At 37.0% G+C, this 18,678-nt stretch overlaps 1 protein-coding gene across 2 annotated transcripts in view; it reads left to right on the top strand.

Annotated features, from left to right (window-relative positions):
• Positions 1-18,678, top strand: part of polrmt (polymerase (RNA) mitochondrial (DNA directed)) — a 39,642-nt gene that overhangs the window by 13,592 nt on the left and 7,372 nt on the right. Inside the window, exons 9-15 of one of the 2 annotated variants that reach the window (XR_006247701.1) lie at positions 2,958-3,749; positions 4,616-4,738; positions 4,818-4,940; positions 7,070-7,249; positions 8,538-8,624; positions 10,130-10,243; positions 16,897-16,945. Coding sequence is in view for 1 of the 2 variants with exons in the window: in XM_043223055.1 (XP_043078990.1) it covers positions 2,958-3,749; positions 4,616-4,738; positions 4,818-4,940; positions 7,070-7,249; positions 8,538-8,624; positions 10,130-10,243; positions 16,897-16,949 (1,472 nt within the window). In the remaining variant the exon portion in view is untranslated. Of the gene's footprint in view, positions 1-2,957; positions 3,750-4,615; positions 4,739-4,817; positions 4,941-7,069; positions 7,250-8,537; positions 8,625-10,129; positions 10,244-16,896; positions 16,950-18,678 lie in introns of both variants that reach the window. The other variant, XM_043223055.1, reaches the window with a different exon arrangement.

The raw sequence follows: 18,678 nt of genomic DNA, 5'->3' as shown, positions 1-18,678 counted from the left end.
TATGGGAGTGCTGGTGTTCAGACGGATTGTTGGTGCCGTGCTACTTTGAGGCGACTGAAATAGACTACGCCATTGACCAACTAAAGCCTGGTCAAAAGTCAATGCCGCAGGTTTTTTTTTTTGTTATTTAAAGAGCTCATTAGCAATAGGTCTGAGACAATATATCGATGCATTGCGAATCAAGAAATGATTCGGTATCGATTTTGAGATTTTCTGAATGGATGAAAGAATGAATGATTCAATTCTGAGCTTAGTTTTGAACATGGCGTTGCATGCTTTAGAAACTGGTATATTCTGCTTGTTTCCAGATCCTTACGCACATTTGAACCTTGAAAAACTGATTAAATCGCTGTTTCCTGTTGAATTTAAGGCTTAAAATTGATTACGATGCAATCAGAAAATCTCAGAATTGATCCAGAATCAATTCTGCATCCTGCATCAATTCTTAGTCTTTGCGCTTGCTAATTATGTCCCGTAAATAGTGAAGGCACAAGAGAAACTCGCTCTTAAAATGATTCTTTATCTTTTAGACCATTTTTGACCATTTTTGCCATTGTTAAAAGGGTAGTTCACTCTTCATGTCTTTCCATTTTTTTCGTCTTTGGAGCACACATTTTTTGATGAATTCCCATAGGCAGCAAGGGTCTTTGCATGATCAAGATGCAGAAATGTAGAAAGGAGATTTTTTTTTAAATAATCAATGTGAAATTTAGTGCTGTCGCAGTACCAAACATTTCTGTATTCGGTACGGATACCAGTCAAAAAATAAGGTTCTCGGTACCAATTTCGATACAAAAGCATGCTAGTTGAAAAAAATTAAAAAATTGTATTGTCTAAATAAAATAAAACAAAAATAAAATTTACAAAAATCAATGCCATTCTGAATTAAAAGTAAAAAAAATAATATATATATATATATATATATATATATATATATATATATATATATATATATATATATATATATATATATATATATATATATATATATTGTGTGATTATTTCTTAAAAAGAAACATTTTTAAACAGTAGTGGTAGTAGTAGCATATCACATACATTATTCTAATTCTATTCTAATCCTGACACAATGTCTAAACCAAACTTCTATCTTGAAGGGTTGCCGTGAATACCTTTACATTTCTGTGTGTATTTGATATGACGCTGGTCACTTTACGCAAGTGAGCTGCACAGAACGTACAGGATTCAGAAAGATCAACTTTTGCTGGATTCCAAGATTCCGTTCATGTTTTCTGCATGGTGGAAGTCATGAGGACGTACATCATTTTTTTACGTGCAGAAAATTTCTCATAGCATTGTAAAATTATAGTTGAACCGCTGATGTCACGCTTCTGAGCCTTAATTGATTGTGTCCTCGCTGTCTATGCCAGGTCTTGTTCATTTGTTATTAAGAAGATCTACAAAGGTCTTACAGATTTGGAACAACATGAGGTTGAGTAAGTAATGGCAGAATTTTCTTTTTTTGGTTAAACTATCCTTTTAAATTAGCAAAAGTGGATTCAGACACATTCAGTTCACCTGTGCACTTAAATCCATGCTCTTAGATCATTAAAATGGGGCCCTAAGTCATACTAGTTAAAATTCTGCACATCCCTGAAGTGTTTTTGCTTCCATACTGAAGGCTGTTCATGGCCAGACAGTCAAATGACTGTCCATTAAAAGTCGTGTCATAAACTGTCCATTCCTCATCTAAAAGCTCTCATGGACACGCATGTTTTCATGAATTATGGAATCATTTTTCCTGTGCGAGTGATCGCGGGCCAGCGGAGGAAGACGGATTGTGGCGAAACTAATCTCTTTTTTACTGTCCTCTTAATTGCCTGTTTGATTAACCACCGAGGGATTGCAAAAAGGGGGAGGAAGAGCCCAAAAAGATTGGGAGAGTTTTCTTTTTGTCCTCAAATCTCATTCCCATCGCTACTGCCCTGACTCTCGCCATGCGCCGTGGGCTTCAAAGACCCAAAGCTTAACTCCCGTTCCTCCGCTGAGCTTGCAGATGGCCCGTGCAGCAGGGAAGAGCTCTCAGTTTAGCGTGTCTGTGGATTATTCATGTGGCATGAATGTTGTCGAGTGGATTCACATTCCTTTTTCGAGACCTTTTAAATGCCACCTTGTAGCAAGGTGATCACCATCTTAACATTTTAAGGTAGTGAAACGTCTTGACAAATGCAGTTTTCTCTGTCTTGTTTTGGGCATATTTTATGAACAAATAAACTGTAATGTGCCAATATTTTTAGCAAATCCAACAAATATTCAGAGCTGCCAGCGTTCAGTGTTCTTAATGAATACAAAATGCAGTGCTACAAGTTTGGCTTGATTTGTGAACAAATGATTTTTATGAACTAGATCTCTTTAGAGAAACCAAAATATACAGCATGAGTAGTTTGGTAAAAAAAAAAAACTCATGCGAACGATTCAACATTTAGAAAGTTTTCTGAAAGCTCACTGCTTCAAATAAGTCTGGAACACAGCCCTAAATACGCAATCGCTATAATTGTTTAATCAGAATCGAGCTGCAAAATCAATACCATTTCTTCTTTACACAAGAACACACACACATCACGTCAAATAAATGGCAAATTTTCATTACGATATGTTGAATTTCATGATTCAGCATTTACACCCACCATCTTTCTGCCACCCGCCATTTCTGTGGGTACATGTGCTCTCTCTTTCTCTTTGAATACAAGTTGTTTATCCGGCTGTCAAAGACGGTTCCGTCACCATAAACACTTTACCAGCAGCACACATAAATCATCTCCGATTTATTTGAGGTGGGTTACAGGCCTGCTGGGAGCTAGCGACGAGAGATGTTTATTAATGCAGATCTGTCACGGCATTTAAGCATTTAATTGTCCATGTTAAACGTCCTTTTTGTGACATGCCTTAAAGGGAAGTCTCCATTTTTCATTCGCTCTATTCTTTGGCATCCACCTCAGATTGGCTTCATCAAACCGCATCCTATTGTGACCCAAATCCAGAGGGTTGCGATGGAAACCAAACTTACTTTTGACTCATACGTCATGCCCATGCTTTGTCCGCCCATTCCCTGGACTTCCCCGAAAAGCGGCGCTTACCTGTTGACGCCAGCCAAACTGATGCGCTCCATCGATGGAGCCATCCAACACCAGCTTCTCCTGGAGAAGAGCCGAGATGAGGATCTCCATGCCGTGCTGGACTCCCTCAATCAGGTGGGCAACTGCCCCTGGAAGATGAACAAGCCCCTGCTGGACATCATCATCTCCATCTTCAACGACAAAGGCAACGACAAGCTCTGCATCCCTCCGCCGCTGTCCGAAGCGCCCGAGGTTCCTCGCTTCAACCCTCACGACCCGTCCTACACTCAGGCCGAGAAGGCCTGCATGAAACGGGAAGGTGTCAAGGCCAAGAAGGTGGTGGCGGAGATGCACAGCCTCCGAATGGATGCGCTGTATAAGTTGTCCATCGCCAACCACGTGAGGGACGAGATCTTTTGGTTTCCACACAATATGGACTTCCGAGGGCGCACTTACCCCCGACCGCCTTATTTTAACCACCTTGGTAGTGACGTGACCAGGGGGTTGCTGCTGTTCGCCGAGGGACGACCTCTCGGCCCCAAAGGCCTTGATTGGTTGAAGATTCACCTGGTGAACCTCACCGGGTTGAAGAAGCAGAGCTCACTAGATGGACGACTAGAGTATGCCGAGAGTATCATGGAGGACATCCTGGACTCCGCAGACCATCCTCTTGACGTAAGATTTTTAATAGCACCTTCACATAATTATGTATAATGATTGTGTAATAACCTTTCATTGGTTGAGTTTGCATAGAGTGATGATGATTATGAAATAAATAAACAGTGCTAGTTATAATTATTTAAATGTTATAATTAGTTAGAATTGAATAATATTTAATTATAAAATAAAATGGTAGTAATTAATAACACTATTATTAATTAATAAATTCATAACATACTTGTTATTAGTATTAGCTAGTTTTCTGCCCTGAAAAGTAATTGAGCAGTAATAATAATAACAACATAATGTTGTTGTTGATTTTGGAAAAATTAAAATACTAGTAATTTTTATATAATTGATTTAAATGCTTGCAATATTTTATTGAAGGATGTTATAATGTTAATATTAATAATAATAATAGTACAATTATTTTTTATTGATAAGTTTACTTTTTTTATTTTTATTATTGATAATAATAATAATGTTCATTTACATTTGCAGTTGTTAACAACAACAATAGTAATATAGCAGTAAGTGGAATTAATAAATAAAATAATCATATCTCCAAAATGCTTAGCGTAAAAAAACGAATTCAGCAAAACTTTTTCCATAAATTTATTACATTTTCTTATCTCTGTGTGTGTATATATATACAGAATTAGTTACAGTCCTCTTCTAGAATATATTTCCAGGCCACGTTGAGGTATTATTATTGCAGACCTCGGTTTATTCTGCATGTAGTCCTTCCGTGTATTCAGTACATTCAGATCCAAAGGCATCACACTCCAGGCTATGAGCTACGACTGAGCCGTATTTTAGTGTTTTATTGAAATGATTGTCACATTCCTCGTTCCCCAAAGAGTCACAGCTCTATTTTGCAGGGTCGCAAATGGTGGATGAATGCAGATGAGCCGTGGCAGGCTCTGGCTTGCTGTATGGAGATAGCAAATGCCTCACGCTCTCCCGACCACACCAAGTTCATCTCCTATTTCCCTGTTCATCAGGTACTGAATCTTTAAGAGCTGCCGGCATTTGCTGTATACACACTATTACTCGTAATTGCTGTTTATCTCTCCCTCGTAGGACGGTTCGTGCAACGGCCTCCAGCACTATGCTGCCCTCGGGCGGGATGTGATTGGTGCTACTTCGGTGAACCTCATGCCCTGTGAGCTGCCTCAGGATGTGTACAGCGGTGTAGCTCAGCAGGTCAGTCACGTTGCGGCACCAGAGGGCGGCAGTGCGTCTTACGGCCCTCCAGAGCAGCCTTTCCCAACCTTTCCCTGTCCTTAGTAACTTCACAGTTCTGTCAATAAGGTTCAGAAATGTGTTTTATTTAACATATTATACTGGTATATATATATCTCTTTTATATAATTTAAATATGATATTGTAGTTAACATTTATATATGTATTAGCTATTATAACAGTATTACACATTGTATTTAACTATAATTATTTTAATAATTATTATTATATTCTAATGAAATTTTAATAAAATTTGTAATTATGTAATTAACTGTATATTTAAAATGCATTTATATTTTATAAATATTTTGTCACACACACTATAATATAAAAATATACTTTAAAATATATTTTATTAAAATAAATTGTATTTCATATGTATACTATAATAAAATATAATAATTGTAAATTTAGATTATATTATTTAAAAAATTTTGTAATTTTGTAATTATAGTGCTCATAATTTGTTTTATAGGTAGTAAAATATATAATAAAATGTGACATAAACTGAAATAATCTAAAATATAACATTAATATATAATCAACCACTACCGTTTTCCTTTTTATCAATTTTGATTTATATTCCTATATATATATTTATTTATTTATTTATTTATTTATTTATAGGCAACTTTGTCTGAAGCTTTTTTATTCTCCATCAAAGCATTAATATTCCTCTTAAATTGCTGCAGCTCCTCAGCTTATGGTATCAAAGCCCCAGTTTTCTGGGAGGACTGCGTATTTTTTAGAGAACACTATCTGAGATATATTGACCTACCTATCGATTTGGCTATATTTTGGGAACACGGTGTACTCTCTAAATACAGTGTTGTACCGTTCTTGCCAGAAACATCAGGTTGCGCTAACCTTAGCTGAAGGGTATATAGCAGACATCTCAATGAGCTCTGCTGAGTCAGACTTTGACCTAAACAGCCTCGCTGTTCCTCAGTAGTTGACATCAGACCTTCTGTTTCATAAGCTAAGCTCTCAAGAGCCCTAGAAAGATGCTCAACACCTTTCAAACCTCTTGTGTGATTAATGAACCTGCTCCTCCCTCCTTGCAGATTAAGCTCTACGTAGTTTAAGTGAGGGACAATTGTGATATAAAACCAAGATAACAGAAATTTTTCAATTCCCCCTTAAGGGTAAGAGAGATTATACTCTTAATGCATCTTTATTACTTCTGGAGCATCAGTAAACATTTAACCTTTTTTTAATAGTGTTTAAGTCCCTAAACTGTCCTCAGTGTGAAAAGATGAATCTCCAAATCTCAGTCACTGCTGGAAAAGGTTTAAATATGCAAAAGATACTGAAAGTTTATGTGGATGTAATAATATATACATGAAATACACTGAGTTTATGTGGATGTAATAATATATACATGAAATACTAGTATTGTATTTAAAATATAAATGAAAATATATTATAGTAATATATAAATATTTCTTTAAATATAACCAGTTTATTTTATTTTTTCATACATCTACCAATAAAACACCTTTTATTATTTTATGTACTACAGCATATGCCATAATGTTTTGTTATATTATGTTTTATAATATTAATAGTATGTTCTCTAAATATAGAAAGTAGGTATATATATATATATATATATATATATATATATATATATATATATATATGTATTTTATATTTTTATTATTTCATTTATTTATATTGAATAATAATCATCATCATCATCTATTTAATAAAAATTAAATAGATGATGATGATTATTATTATTCAACCGTATTTACCATATTTTTAAAATACATATAAATAATATAAAAGTAAAAATGTTGATTAATAGTTTATTTGTATTTTATGGCAACAAATAATAATGCACTATTTTATTATAAATAAATATGTCTAGAGAGAGAGAGAGAGCGAGAGAGATAAATGTCTTTATTAGAACACTTTACTTTTTCTTTTTTTTTAAATATCACATTTTTAAATATAAAAGAATACATACAAAAAATACATCACTAGTCATGATTAGTTGGATGACTAACAATCCCTAACATAACTGCGACTAATAAGTGTGTTGATTTATGGAGTTTCAGAGAGGTGTGCTGTCCTGTGTCTCATAGGTGGAAGAGTTCAGGGCTCGGGATGCGGAGAAGGGTTTGAAGATCGCGCAGGTGCTGGAGGGCTTCATCAGCAGGAAGGTGGTGAAGCAGACGGTGATGACTGTGGTCTATGGCGTCACGCGCTACGGGGGCCGTCTGCAAATCGAAAAACGGCTGAAGGAAATCGATGATTTCCCCAAGGTAAGGCTCGTTGCGCTTTGCTTAAAATGATCAAAGATGGAGTAACAAACTGTGGGATGAAAAAAGACTCTGTGTGAAACAAACCTTGTCCTGCGTGATGTTTGGATGGATGTGGACGTGGTTCTGCAACAGAAGCTCTCCCTAAATGGTTATAGACACTTTTTCTGATGGAGAAGATCCTCAATCTGGTTCTTGCAGCCATATCTCTTGCCTCTGTTATCTCCATTATTTCTAGTTATGTAAGCCTTTTTTCATCTCGACTTAAAGGTGAAGATAAGCTTGGCCGAGCTTGCTTTACATCGCTGATGACGCGAACGTAAAGGATTTATTTTCCCCCCGTTTGCAGCAGGCTTGATTTCCCCAAGTGCGGCCCTTCGTGGGCAGCCATAGAAACAGGTGACGCTCTTCTCGTCTCTCCCAAGCTGTGGAGAATGAAAGAGGAATTATCACCTATAGAGTCAAGGGATCTCATCTCCACATTCTGCTTGCTAAAGCAAAACTTTTGATTGTTGAAATTAAGCATGTTTTTTTTTGTTTTTCCTTGTTCAAATCTTCAGTCTTTTTTGGTGTCTTGTCTCCATTCCACAAGGTTCTTTTAAAAAAAAATAGTTTAAAATCACTCTTAAGATCTGTTCGCTGAAAATTTCTTTAGGGAGCCAAAAATGGTTCTTGAACAGTGAAAAGCCACTTTTGAGTCAGTTTTTTTTTTTTTTTTTAAGAATATTTGTTTAAATCTTTTAATTTCAGTTACTGGCTCCTGACTTACAAAAGCAAATAAACATAAAGATTATATTAATGCCCTGATGTGCCCTTGCAGGTTTGAATCCACACGCTAGTGCTTTTTTGGATGTGTAACAATAAGAGCTTTCAGTTGATTTGCCAGTAAATGAGTGCGTTTCCAAGCGCCTGTCGATTGTTTGAAACCATGGACATGTGAGCAATGCACTTAGCTGTGTGTTGATTATAAATGAGACCGTCTCCTGGTTAACATGTATTAACGGGTCAGTTTTTATGCTCTTTCAGTTCCATAAATTTAGCATTTACATTACATCTCCTTTACCACAAAACACGACAAAAACAGCTCTGAACACTGTGTCCTCCGTTCTCCAGTTGTTGGTGTTTGTAAAAGCCACAAATAAAGACGTCACTGCCGGCTGAGTTCCTTCCGCCGGTGCATGCAACCAGGAAAACGACCCTAGGGAGAAATTGGTTCTCTAGGAACAACCCTGCTGACTAATTCCTAGAACTGTGCTGCGAAAGCCCCTAATGTGCTATTTTTAATTTACAGGACTACATATGGGATGCTTCACATTACCTGGTCAAGCAGGTGTTCAGCAGCTTGAAGGAAATGTTCACAGGGACGAGAGAAATTCAGGTGCGTACTATCACATTCCCTCATACACTTACAGAAGTGTTGTATTTTTAACCTGTGTTGTCACATTGCTCAGCAGATTCAGGAATTTTAATAGGAATTCGGCCGATTCAGAATTTTGTGTGAAGGCGCAAAATTTCCCACATGAAGATTTTACAATATGTGGATTTGTGTTGTTGACCAACAGCTTCTTACAGTTTAGTTTAGTTGATTAACTTTGGGATAAAGAAAAAAAACAGGGATAGCATAACTATTAAACAATTTGATTTCCGAAATGTTATTAAGCAAAATTTAAAGTTCATTTGTGGCCATTTTCATTATATTTTTCGCAATTTTTTGAGTAATTATTTTAAATTATATTTGTTCATAGTTTTATTAGAGTGAACATTTAGTTTTTATTTATTAACACTGACAAAATTGTGGCTGTCAGTTGATTAAATGTTTTAGTCAAATAAAATCTAATTTGTCATAATATTATACTTCACTGTTACACGTTTTTCCTTTTCATATTGATCAAAAGTGACAGAAAAAAAATATGATTTTTTTTTTTTTTTTAAATACTGTTAATTTAAACTCTTGAAATGGCATATCACATTTACGTAAAAATATTAAGCAACACAACTATCTTCAGCGTTGATATTAATAAAAACGATGCTGAAAATTCAGCTTATAAATCTATATATATAAATCCAGTTTTGGTGAACATAGGAGACTTCCTTCGAAAGGCTCCTAATGACCCACAGTGGTGTTCTTCGACGGTTTTAAGACAAAACCCAACCCTTGTTGCTTCTCTCTTTTTTGTTTTTGAATGAAAGGATTATTTTTGTGAATCGCCAGATATAGTTCTCCCATGATGCAACTGGCTGCGGCTCATGAATTACAGCTGCAGGAAACAGAAAAGGAATGAACGTCCCTGGTGCAGTAGATCAAGGACCAGCCGCTCACTGTCTCCTGTTGCACCCCCCTGGGGAGTCGAGCAGACAGGCAGAGCGAATGTGAAATATCCCCCACTTTGCCTACAGACACAAGCAGATTCCTAAATAGGTCAGGTCCTCGGGAGGGGCGGCAGTTGAGCCCAGGTAGTTGATCATTGCCGTTACCGGCAGAAGGTGATACAGGAGCGGAAAATTGTGGGGTTGGGGGGGTGTGGGCCCCGGCTGTTGGTGAACGCTCTGATGAATGGAGCCACTTCAGGCCCAGCCTGCTTCCAGATGAACAGAGGAATTTATCTCACACAAAGCGTTTCGGGGAGAGCGCTGGGGACGTTTGGAATATGGCAGCCAAGTTGCGCAGCCAGCACTGTTGCTGCGGATCAGCAGGTTTTTTAAACACTAAACGCCTCAGCAACAACTTCCCACCTGTGTGTCTGGATTTTTCCAGATAGATTATTCCAGCTAATGTTTAAGCAAATCTGGTTTGGTTCTAAATCCTTAATCCTTAAACCGAGTTGGATCAATTGGTTAACACTCTCTTTTTTGTTGTTGTTGTTGTTGTTGTTGTTCTCTCAGGAATGGCTGACGGAGAGCGCTAGGCTAATAGCTAAGTCTGGGAGAACCGTGGAATGGATCACGCCGCTGGGACTTCCGATCATTCAGCCCTACCACCGAACAAAGAACCAAACGGTAAGTTAATTAAAAATAACTTGTTAACCTGCCTTTTCAAACACTTTGGCCAACAGTTGGGCCACGGACCCTTAGTGGGCCTACTTGTTTAAATGACAGAATTAGGGGTCTATGCAATCCATTTTGTTCATTGTATTCGCAAAAGAAAAGTTTTTGTAATTCAATTTTGAATTCAATTTGAATAATTAGCATGTCTAATAAGTTCAATTTAAAAAAAATTAATAATTACATTTTTCTGAATTGTGTTTGAAGATCGAATAGAAATATATTATCAAATTATTGATAAAATAAAAAATAGAGTAATTATTTTTTCATTTTGCCAAACAAAGTGCTGCAAATCGACTGTATAGTAGCAATTTGTATTCCTGTCATAAGTTCTTCACGTTCTTTAAACTAATGATGAGCGTTGAGTTTCTGTGTTTATGTGATAATAGTTATCAAATAAACTTGTGGAAAAAGTGAAAGCGACTCGCTGTTTGCCATTGTTTGGCCAATTTTCACCAACAAAATCCAGTCATTTCAATACAAATTATGCTTAAGGATAAAAGATCTCCGTAAGCAGATTTCACAACTGGTTCAAGCTACACAATGATAATAGACAGTGGACTTTTTTTTTGGTGTTATCAAGTTGCCAATTTGTACTTGAACAGGTACTAGATTGATATGACATTTTCCCTTTTCAAAAAGACACAATAAGTCTTTCATTTCGTCATCTTTGAGGTCTTTCACTGTACGTCCTCAGCAGAATTCAGCGGGGAGTCCGACCTCTCTCTCCGCCCAGCACGCTTTCTTTCTCGCTCTCAATCACGGCCTAGCACTGCTTGTCAAAAAGGTCTTGTGCAGCTGGGAGTGAAACAATGAAGTAACGCGGCAGAGGTTTTGCATGCAGACGGCCTGCGCTGCTGTCAGATAGCATCAGCAGCAGAGCTGAGGCGGCACAGCGGTGGCCTGTAGTGCGTGCCGAGATCCAGCAGAGAGCATCTGGCAAGCCGTCTGTGTCACGGCCGCTGAGCATTTGCTGCTGTTGCTGGGTGTGGCTTAATGCCTAATACTAGCATTTTTTCATTTATTTAGTTATTTTTTGGACAATGGAAGTTTAAGTTCAGTTTGCATTTTGTTTTTAAAATGTATTTTAGGGTTATAAACATGGTACAAGCAGTTTTGCAAAGAAACAATTGTTAACACGTTGGAATAGGTAAGACTTAATAATGCTTATTAATAGTTAGTAAGGTAGTTGAAATATTGGGTAGGATTAGGGATGTAGAATAAGGCATTAATATGTGCTTAATCAGCACTAATAAATGGCTAATAATCTAGGAATATGCATGCAAATAAGCAATTAATAGGTGTAACAGTAAAATTAAATGCTACCATTTTTTTTCCATGAACCATGAAAGGTAATTTCTCCAATCTTTGTCAAGTTTGGTATTTTTTTTAAAAAGCTATTGGCAAAAAGTGCTCGTAGTTCATTCAAGAAACGCCCATTTTCCTATTATTACTAATGTGCTGATTTTTTTCTGCAGTGTTTAAATGAATATGCAAACACTGGTAATATTTCCCTGCCTTTGGAAGTCAAATGACTTTACAGCTGATGTCATTGGGCCTGAATGACAAGGGTGTGCCCGTTTTCTACTTCTGTGCAGTTTTGAAGAAACAAACCCATTCATTCCTCTTTCACTCCCAGGAATATGTGTAATGTCATGTGCCTGGCCTTCTCGCTTTCATCCCTCTCGTGCACGAATCTAGGCAGTGGAAAGCACCCTGATGACCCGTGTTGTCCTCGGTGGGTTTCTGCTGTTGTAAAGGTGCAATTCGTTGGCTTTTGCTTTGTCAAAGGGTCACTTTCTCTTTTCCAAATGCTTTAAGATGTTGACTTTCCAGCGCCTACAGCAAATATAATGGCATTTTTTTGTGGTATTATTATTAATAACCCCAAATTTACTAAAAATTATTTTATTGAATATTTGGTACACTTTAGTAATTTTCACTCATAAAGCACATACTACCTTACTACCTATTAATAAGCACCAAATTAAGATTATACTGAAGTTTCTTAATACCAAGAATTGAACCATAGTGTGGCCAGATTTTTTTATTTAATAAATTACAATAATACAATTATTGTAAAATGTATATTTCAGGGTTTATTAAAGCCTACAGTATGTCAAAGTAAACTGAAATAATAAGAATTTTAATATTATCTGAAATATGTATTTTGAACTGTTAAAACCATTTCCATTAGAATTTAGGTCATCACATTTTTTTGGACCTTTATGGAATTTCTGATTAAGGTCATCATTAGCAGCCTCATAAATTCTTCACCGTTTAAGCCCTTTTCCTTCACTGAGCAGGATGTGTGAAGGCCATTTATGGCATTCAGCAGTTAAAATTGTACTCATGTGAATGCTGACTGTTTGATGGCAATATTATGTATTAAGTGCTTATGTTTTTGCTAAATTACAATAATATTCAAATTAATACATGAATGCATCAGCCTAGCTGAAATGTATGAAGTTTGACGGTGCTTATGCCCCTTTTTCTGTACCTTCCTTCAAAGACCTGCATATCCCTCTTGTATGTTATACTTTAATGAAGGTTTGGATGCATGCTGCCATCATTTGAAGGTGGTCCATGTTGTGATATATTACATAGGCCACCAGGTCCATAACCACACGCATTCTTCATGAACGGCGCACCCTTTTATCCTCAGAAGTGTTGTGTCAAGGTCAAAGGTTGATCATGTATAACACCATTTAGAGCATTATAGTGAATCTATATTTATTTCACCTAGCTATGGAGACACGTTAGGCGGTCACACCAGGGGTTTGCAATTCCCCAGTAAATGTCACACTGACCAGATTAATGTAACACCATCAAGACCCCCATTAATCACCTCCGAGCCCCAGCTCTACCTCCACCCGTTCGCCGTACCATCTCCTACATAGATGAACCTGCATGATGGATCTTAATGACCCTTAATGGTGTTGTGTAAAGGATGAGTTTTACAGTTCCTTTTTTTGGTTATCTCTTTTATTAAAGTTTTCATTTCATTAGCATATTGGGTTATTTCTGTCTGAGGGGAACCCGTAGTAGTCTGCCAGGCTTGGCAAATCTTCAGCTTCGTGATTTTAAGGTATCTGGGCCTTCCGCGCACAGTGCAGTTTGCTAATGAGGATTTTTGCTGTGATTGAGGCTCAACTGTTTGACAAGGTCTAAGAAACCTGATACGTGAGGAGCATTAAGCAAATTTGAGCTTTTCATTAAAATTAAACTGTGGCTATTTATTCCTTCTAAAGAGGAACCCCAAAGTTACCATAAAATTAAAACCAGTACTTAAAGGAGAACTCCACCCCAAGAGTTTGTCATTAATCTCATACTCCTGTGTCATTTCAAACCTTCATCTTCGGAACACAATTCGAGATGTTTTAAAAAAAAAAAAAAAAAAAAAAAAAAAAACATGAGGCTTGTGACTGTCCCATTAGCTGCTTTATTTGAGTGGGTTTCTATTTATTTGATGAATTTTGAAAGAATTGTCTTTTTTTTTATATCAAAAATATGACCTGAGTAGAGGGAGCTCTTGAACAAAACTATATATTAGCTAATTAGCTATATTTTTTATGACATTGGGAGTGTAGACGAGACTTACGATAAAATGTTACTAAATACATACACGATTGTGATAAAATGAGAACTTTTCGTCTGATTTAAACTCAACTGTTTAAGCCTATTTTAAAAAAATAATGGAGTGTTCCTTTACTATTTGACATAGGTTCTGTGGGAGAAGTTTTATTTTACTTATTTGGGTGTTTTTAACTCAGAAGAGTTGTGTGTGACTCTTAAAATCTAAATCAGTATTAATCTCAGCCCCTTACTTCAAATGTAATCAAGGAAACATTTTTTCATGCTGCATCAATGAGACACTTCATCTGAGGTCACCTCTCTGTGATTCAATCTCTAGCAACCCACCCTTGATCTTTCTTTACATGGGAAATGGCGAATTAATTAGATGCCAGGGAAATGGGAGTGTAATGCCGTCGTAACAAAGTAAACAAATAAGCCAGGGTAAAATCTGCAGTATTTATTCAGTCTCTATGCAGCACTGTTTCTGTTGATAGGGGAAAGGAAATTACACTTGGGAGGGAACCAGACTTGGGATATGCATCAGTAAAGCTTGCTAATGTGATTGTTTGCTGTTAATCAGTTTAGGGGTCACTTTTGGAGGCTGAAATGTTTCTTTCACAGGCTATACGTCAAGTTGAGGAAAAACAGTCTGGTAATTCTGTAAGGAAGACAACCAGCAGGGATGAAAGCCATGGGGAATCATTTGTCGCCTTTGTTTTAATGGCCGAACACTTGCATGTCCTTGGAAAAAGGGGAAATGTGATTTCCCCTGGGGGCTCTTGTGGTGTTCCTTGTCTACAGTCTGATCCCAAAAGGATGTCAAGCCCCACTGCAACCCTTATGACCCAAAACGCTACTTTTTTGACTTCTACATCCTGCTAATTGGCCAAAGCTGAACTTTTCTGGTCTGAAAGTCAAATCAAAAACAAGGCGCTTTAATATGTGCACCACAAGTTTTCTTTCTTTGAGAAAGATCAGGGCTGCGCATGGTGGTAGAGCATGAATCATCCATTTTAATTGATCCTTCAGCAAAACAGTTGTTTTTGTAGAAGTGTTGATGAATACAGTGGATATTTCAAGAGTACTCCCTGAGGACTTAACCAGGCAAGAGGTCACCAGTGGTATGAAGCCTCTCTTGGGGATGCTGAAAGATTAGAGAGTCTTGCTGCGTGAGTCTCAGATGGATGTGTTTAATGAAAGAGGTGGCAGCTTTGCGGACTGCTGGAATCTTGAAAGCTAGGTGCAGCCCCCTTGGCATACAATATAAGATGCTCATGCAAGAAACCAGTCAAATCCCAGAGAGTCCACTTTAGACATTCTACTAGCAATATGCAAGTTTACAACTACTGTCAACTAGCAGTATTTAGAGTATTAGTAGACTGTCTACTTGATGTCTTCTAACACTTTATTTTGATGGGTCCACAACATACTGATTATGAGAAACTCTATAGGTGTAAGTCAACTTTTTCTACTAACCCTAAACCTACCCTAACAGTTTACCCTGGGAGTTAGTAGACATGTAGTTGCAAATAACGAGAATTAGTTGACATGTAGTTACAGAGTTACTTATCGTTAGTAGATTTGTCTAAAGTAGACTATCAAAATCTCAATCCAAACTCTCATTTTGGCTTTTAGATTGATGTAGGCTCTTTTGTAGTTGAATTCTTCAATAAGGGACACTAGAGAACAAGTGAAGGAGATACAGCTTTTGCAATGTGCTTTCTTTTCAAGAACAGGAAAATCGCAGGCAGCTGTCCAAGCCAGGAATCATTGCACTTTAGATAGGAATCCCTTTTCCACTGTCTGGGCATTGTGCCAGCTTGACAACATGGCTAGCTTTGGTCTTGTCTTCCCTAATCAGGAGTTTTAGTTGCACCGCCAGAACCAGTAGATTAGGAGTATATTGCAAGTCCTTTTTTCCCCAAGAGCTTTCAGGGATGTACATTAACCCTATACATCAGAAGGCCTGGCCGACCCCCATCATGCCCCTCAATGTCTCCTCGATTTTGTTGTTCCTGTTAATGAGCCTTAATGGACTCATAAATCTTTGCAACACCATACACCAGGAGAGACTAACTTCCTGGAAGGTCACTGTCCTGCAGAGTTTAGCTCCAACTCTAATTAAACACACTTGAGCTAGTTCGTTGAGGTCCTTACGATTGCTAGAAACTTCCAGCCAGGCGTTTTGTCTTGCAGATTGTATATTCAGCTCTTGTGGCTCTTAAGAAGCGGACTTTGAAATATGTGACATACCCCATCATTCCACCAAATCAGACATCTAAAATGGTCACGTTTCGCTTCATTTTTTCCACACTTTTGCCCCTTCATGTCCCATTGAACCTGCACACCAATTACCAGCAAAACCTTTTACCCTACTGTCCCCGTCAGCACTTTCTATACATTTTCCTTTTGTTTATGTCCATCCGTCATTTTCTGAACCTTCATTCTCTGTCATCCTGCACTTCTCCGTTGAATTGAGCCGCATCGGAATGGGCTCCTGGGGCACCGTAGAGACTAATCAAAGAAGTAATGTGATGGAAGCTCCCCTGACGCTGACAGTTCCTATACCGAGAGCAGTCACTCACTCATGGGTTGTAGCCCGACCTCAGCATCTAGGTGATGGATGCCAACCTTTATTAAGGTTAAGCTCCTGTTCTTTAATGGCATTGTGTCAATATTAGTAGTTTGTGGGGGTTTCTCAGATCATTTGGTCAGTCTTAGATTAAGAGACTCGCTAAAAGTTCTATTCGTTTTTGAAGATAATCAATAGGCCGCTATGGAGCAAAAAGGTGAGACTGATTGCAATGTTTGTATGTATTGGTTTTTATTAGAGGTCAAGGTGGTAAGTTGGGTAAAGGTCAACTAATGTCACATTTAAAATTAGAACATTTAACACCAGCAACCCATTCAAAGACAATTTTTGCCTGACTGAGTCTTTTGTAAACTATGCAATACTTGATTTTTAAAGCAGTGATATTGCCAGACAATCTGTTTGCTTTTCATTTCATAGTATCTTTTCTTTTTTTTCGCAGCTCAAGAGCCGCATGCAGAACCTGAGTATCCATATAAGTCATGATGCCAGTGAGTAAGTACCTCTCTCTTACTTTTTATCCTGTGTTGACGTTGACCTCTGACCTCCTTCCTCATTTCCATGGCTTCTTGTTTTTTGTATTATTTACATGATTCATAAGGCATTTTTAATACAGTTTGTTCACTTAATGTTTTCAAGAGACTTTGAACAATAATTCAGCCATCAAATCTTGAGGAAAATGCATTGTATTGAAACGTTTTTGATTAGAATGGATTGTGATTTAGTAAAATCTAGTAAAAAAAAAGGAATTAGTTAAAATGCATTCACCTTAATAGATTTTTTTTCTGTCAACATTTTATTTTTAAATGTAATTACTTTTTGGTTTTTTACTGTTTAACTTTTACTGATACCTTTCTCTAAACAGTTTTGTGTTGTTGCTGCGTTGTGCCATTTCATGTTTAATGCAGTCAGTTTTATAACATATTGCGGATATAAAACTACAAATATTTTATGTCAGGTAACTTAAATCTTTTTTTTTTTTTCTTTTAGCAGTAACAGGTTAAAAGCATTTATTTTGCATTGTGGTTTAAAGTAGCAGTGTTGTGACTTAATTAAGCTGTTTACATTAATTTAGTTGTTACACTGTTCTTTGAATTTTTGATAGTGATAGGTTCTATAGGTTCTTTGCTGTACTGTTTTTGTTCTCGTTTAGTACGTTATGTACAGTATCATTTCACCGTACTCAACAAAACACATTAAACTGGAGTGCTTAAACAGCAAATTTGCAAGTAACAGGACCACCTAAAGGCAGCGCCTGTGTCACACAAATGTTTGACACTATTCTGGGCTCTTCAATGGATGGCCAGAATTCATTATCATATACAGAAACCCCTGGAGGATATGAAAGAAGCAGAAAGTCCCTCCGATGAGAAGAGTGGCATTTCGTGTTGAAATGTCACTGCTGCACATCCTGTATGTCATTTACTGAATGGAGGGGTACCCTGAATGAACAATGAATTTACATCATTGCTGGTTCTATCATCTGTTGATGGGTACTTGCATTGGAGACCAAGTATGTTTTGGCTTGTTTGAGTTAGAACTATGTTGTTTCTAAACGTAACCGTGTTTTAAAGAAATAGTTTAGAGTGTTTGTTTAACCTCAAGACGTTTCAATCCTGAAAGACTTTCTTTTTTCCTGTGTGCACAAAAAAAGATAATTGAACAATGCACTAGTTGATCTTTAAAGCAAATATGCAGTAAAGTTTTCAAGCATTTAAAAGGACACAAAAACACCATAAAAGTGATCCATATCACCATAAGAGTGTTTTTTAAGTTTTTTAACTTTTATGCTATGCTAAAAATACTTTGTTTAAAATGAGTAATCCACCCTAAAATTATAATTTTATCTCTTACTCCCATTTTGCTCCAAACCTGTGAAAGTTTTTTTTGTCTTTGTGGCACAATTTAAGATATTTTAGATGAAAACCTGGAGACCTGTAACTGTCCCATTAACTGCCAAGTAATGAACGCCGTCAAGGAATCCAGTACAGTATGAAAAACATTGTTAGAATAGTACAACTGCCATCAGTGGATCAATTTGAATTGATTTGGTGATAATGTTGCATTTTTTTATAGTCTGGTCATTTTGGGAACAGCACAAATGTACCAATGTGGGAGAGAAATCCCAAGAAAGTGCAAAAATTACCTTTTTTTGGTGGAGCAACATCACCAAGATAATGGCTTCTACCACAAGAGGGGAAATATATGATGACCGAATTGTAAT

Source organism: Puntigrus tetrazona, chromosome 22 (genome assembly GCF_018831695.1).
Source record: "Puntigrus tetrazona isolate hp1 chromosome 22, ASM1883169v1, whole genome shotgun sequence".
In the NCBI taxonomy this organism is placed as follows: Eukaryota; Metazoa; Chordata; class Actinopteri; order Cypriniformes; family Cyprinidae; genus Puntigrus; species Puntigrus tetrazona.
The sequence above is the reverse complement of the archived record's forward strand: the minus strand, read 5'-3'. Positions and strand labels throughout refer to the sequence as shown.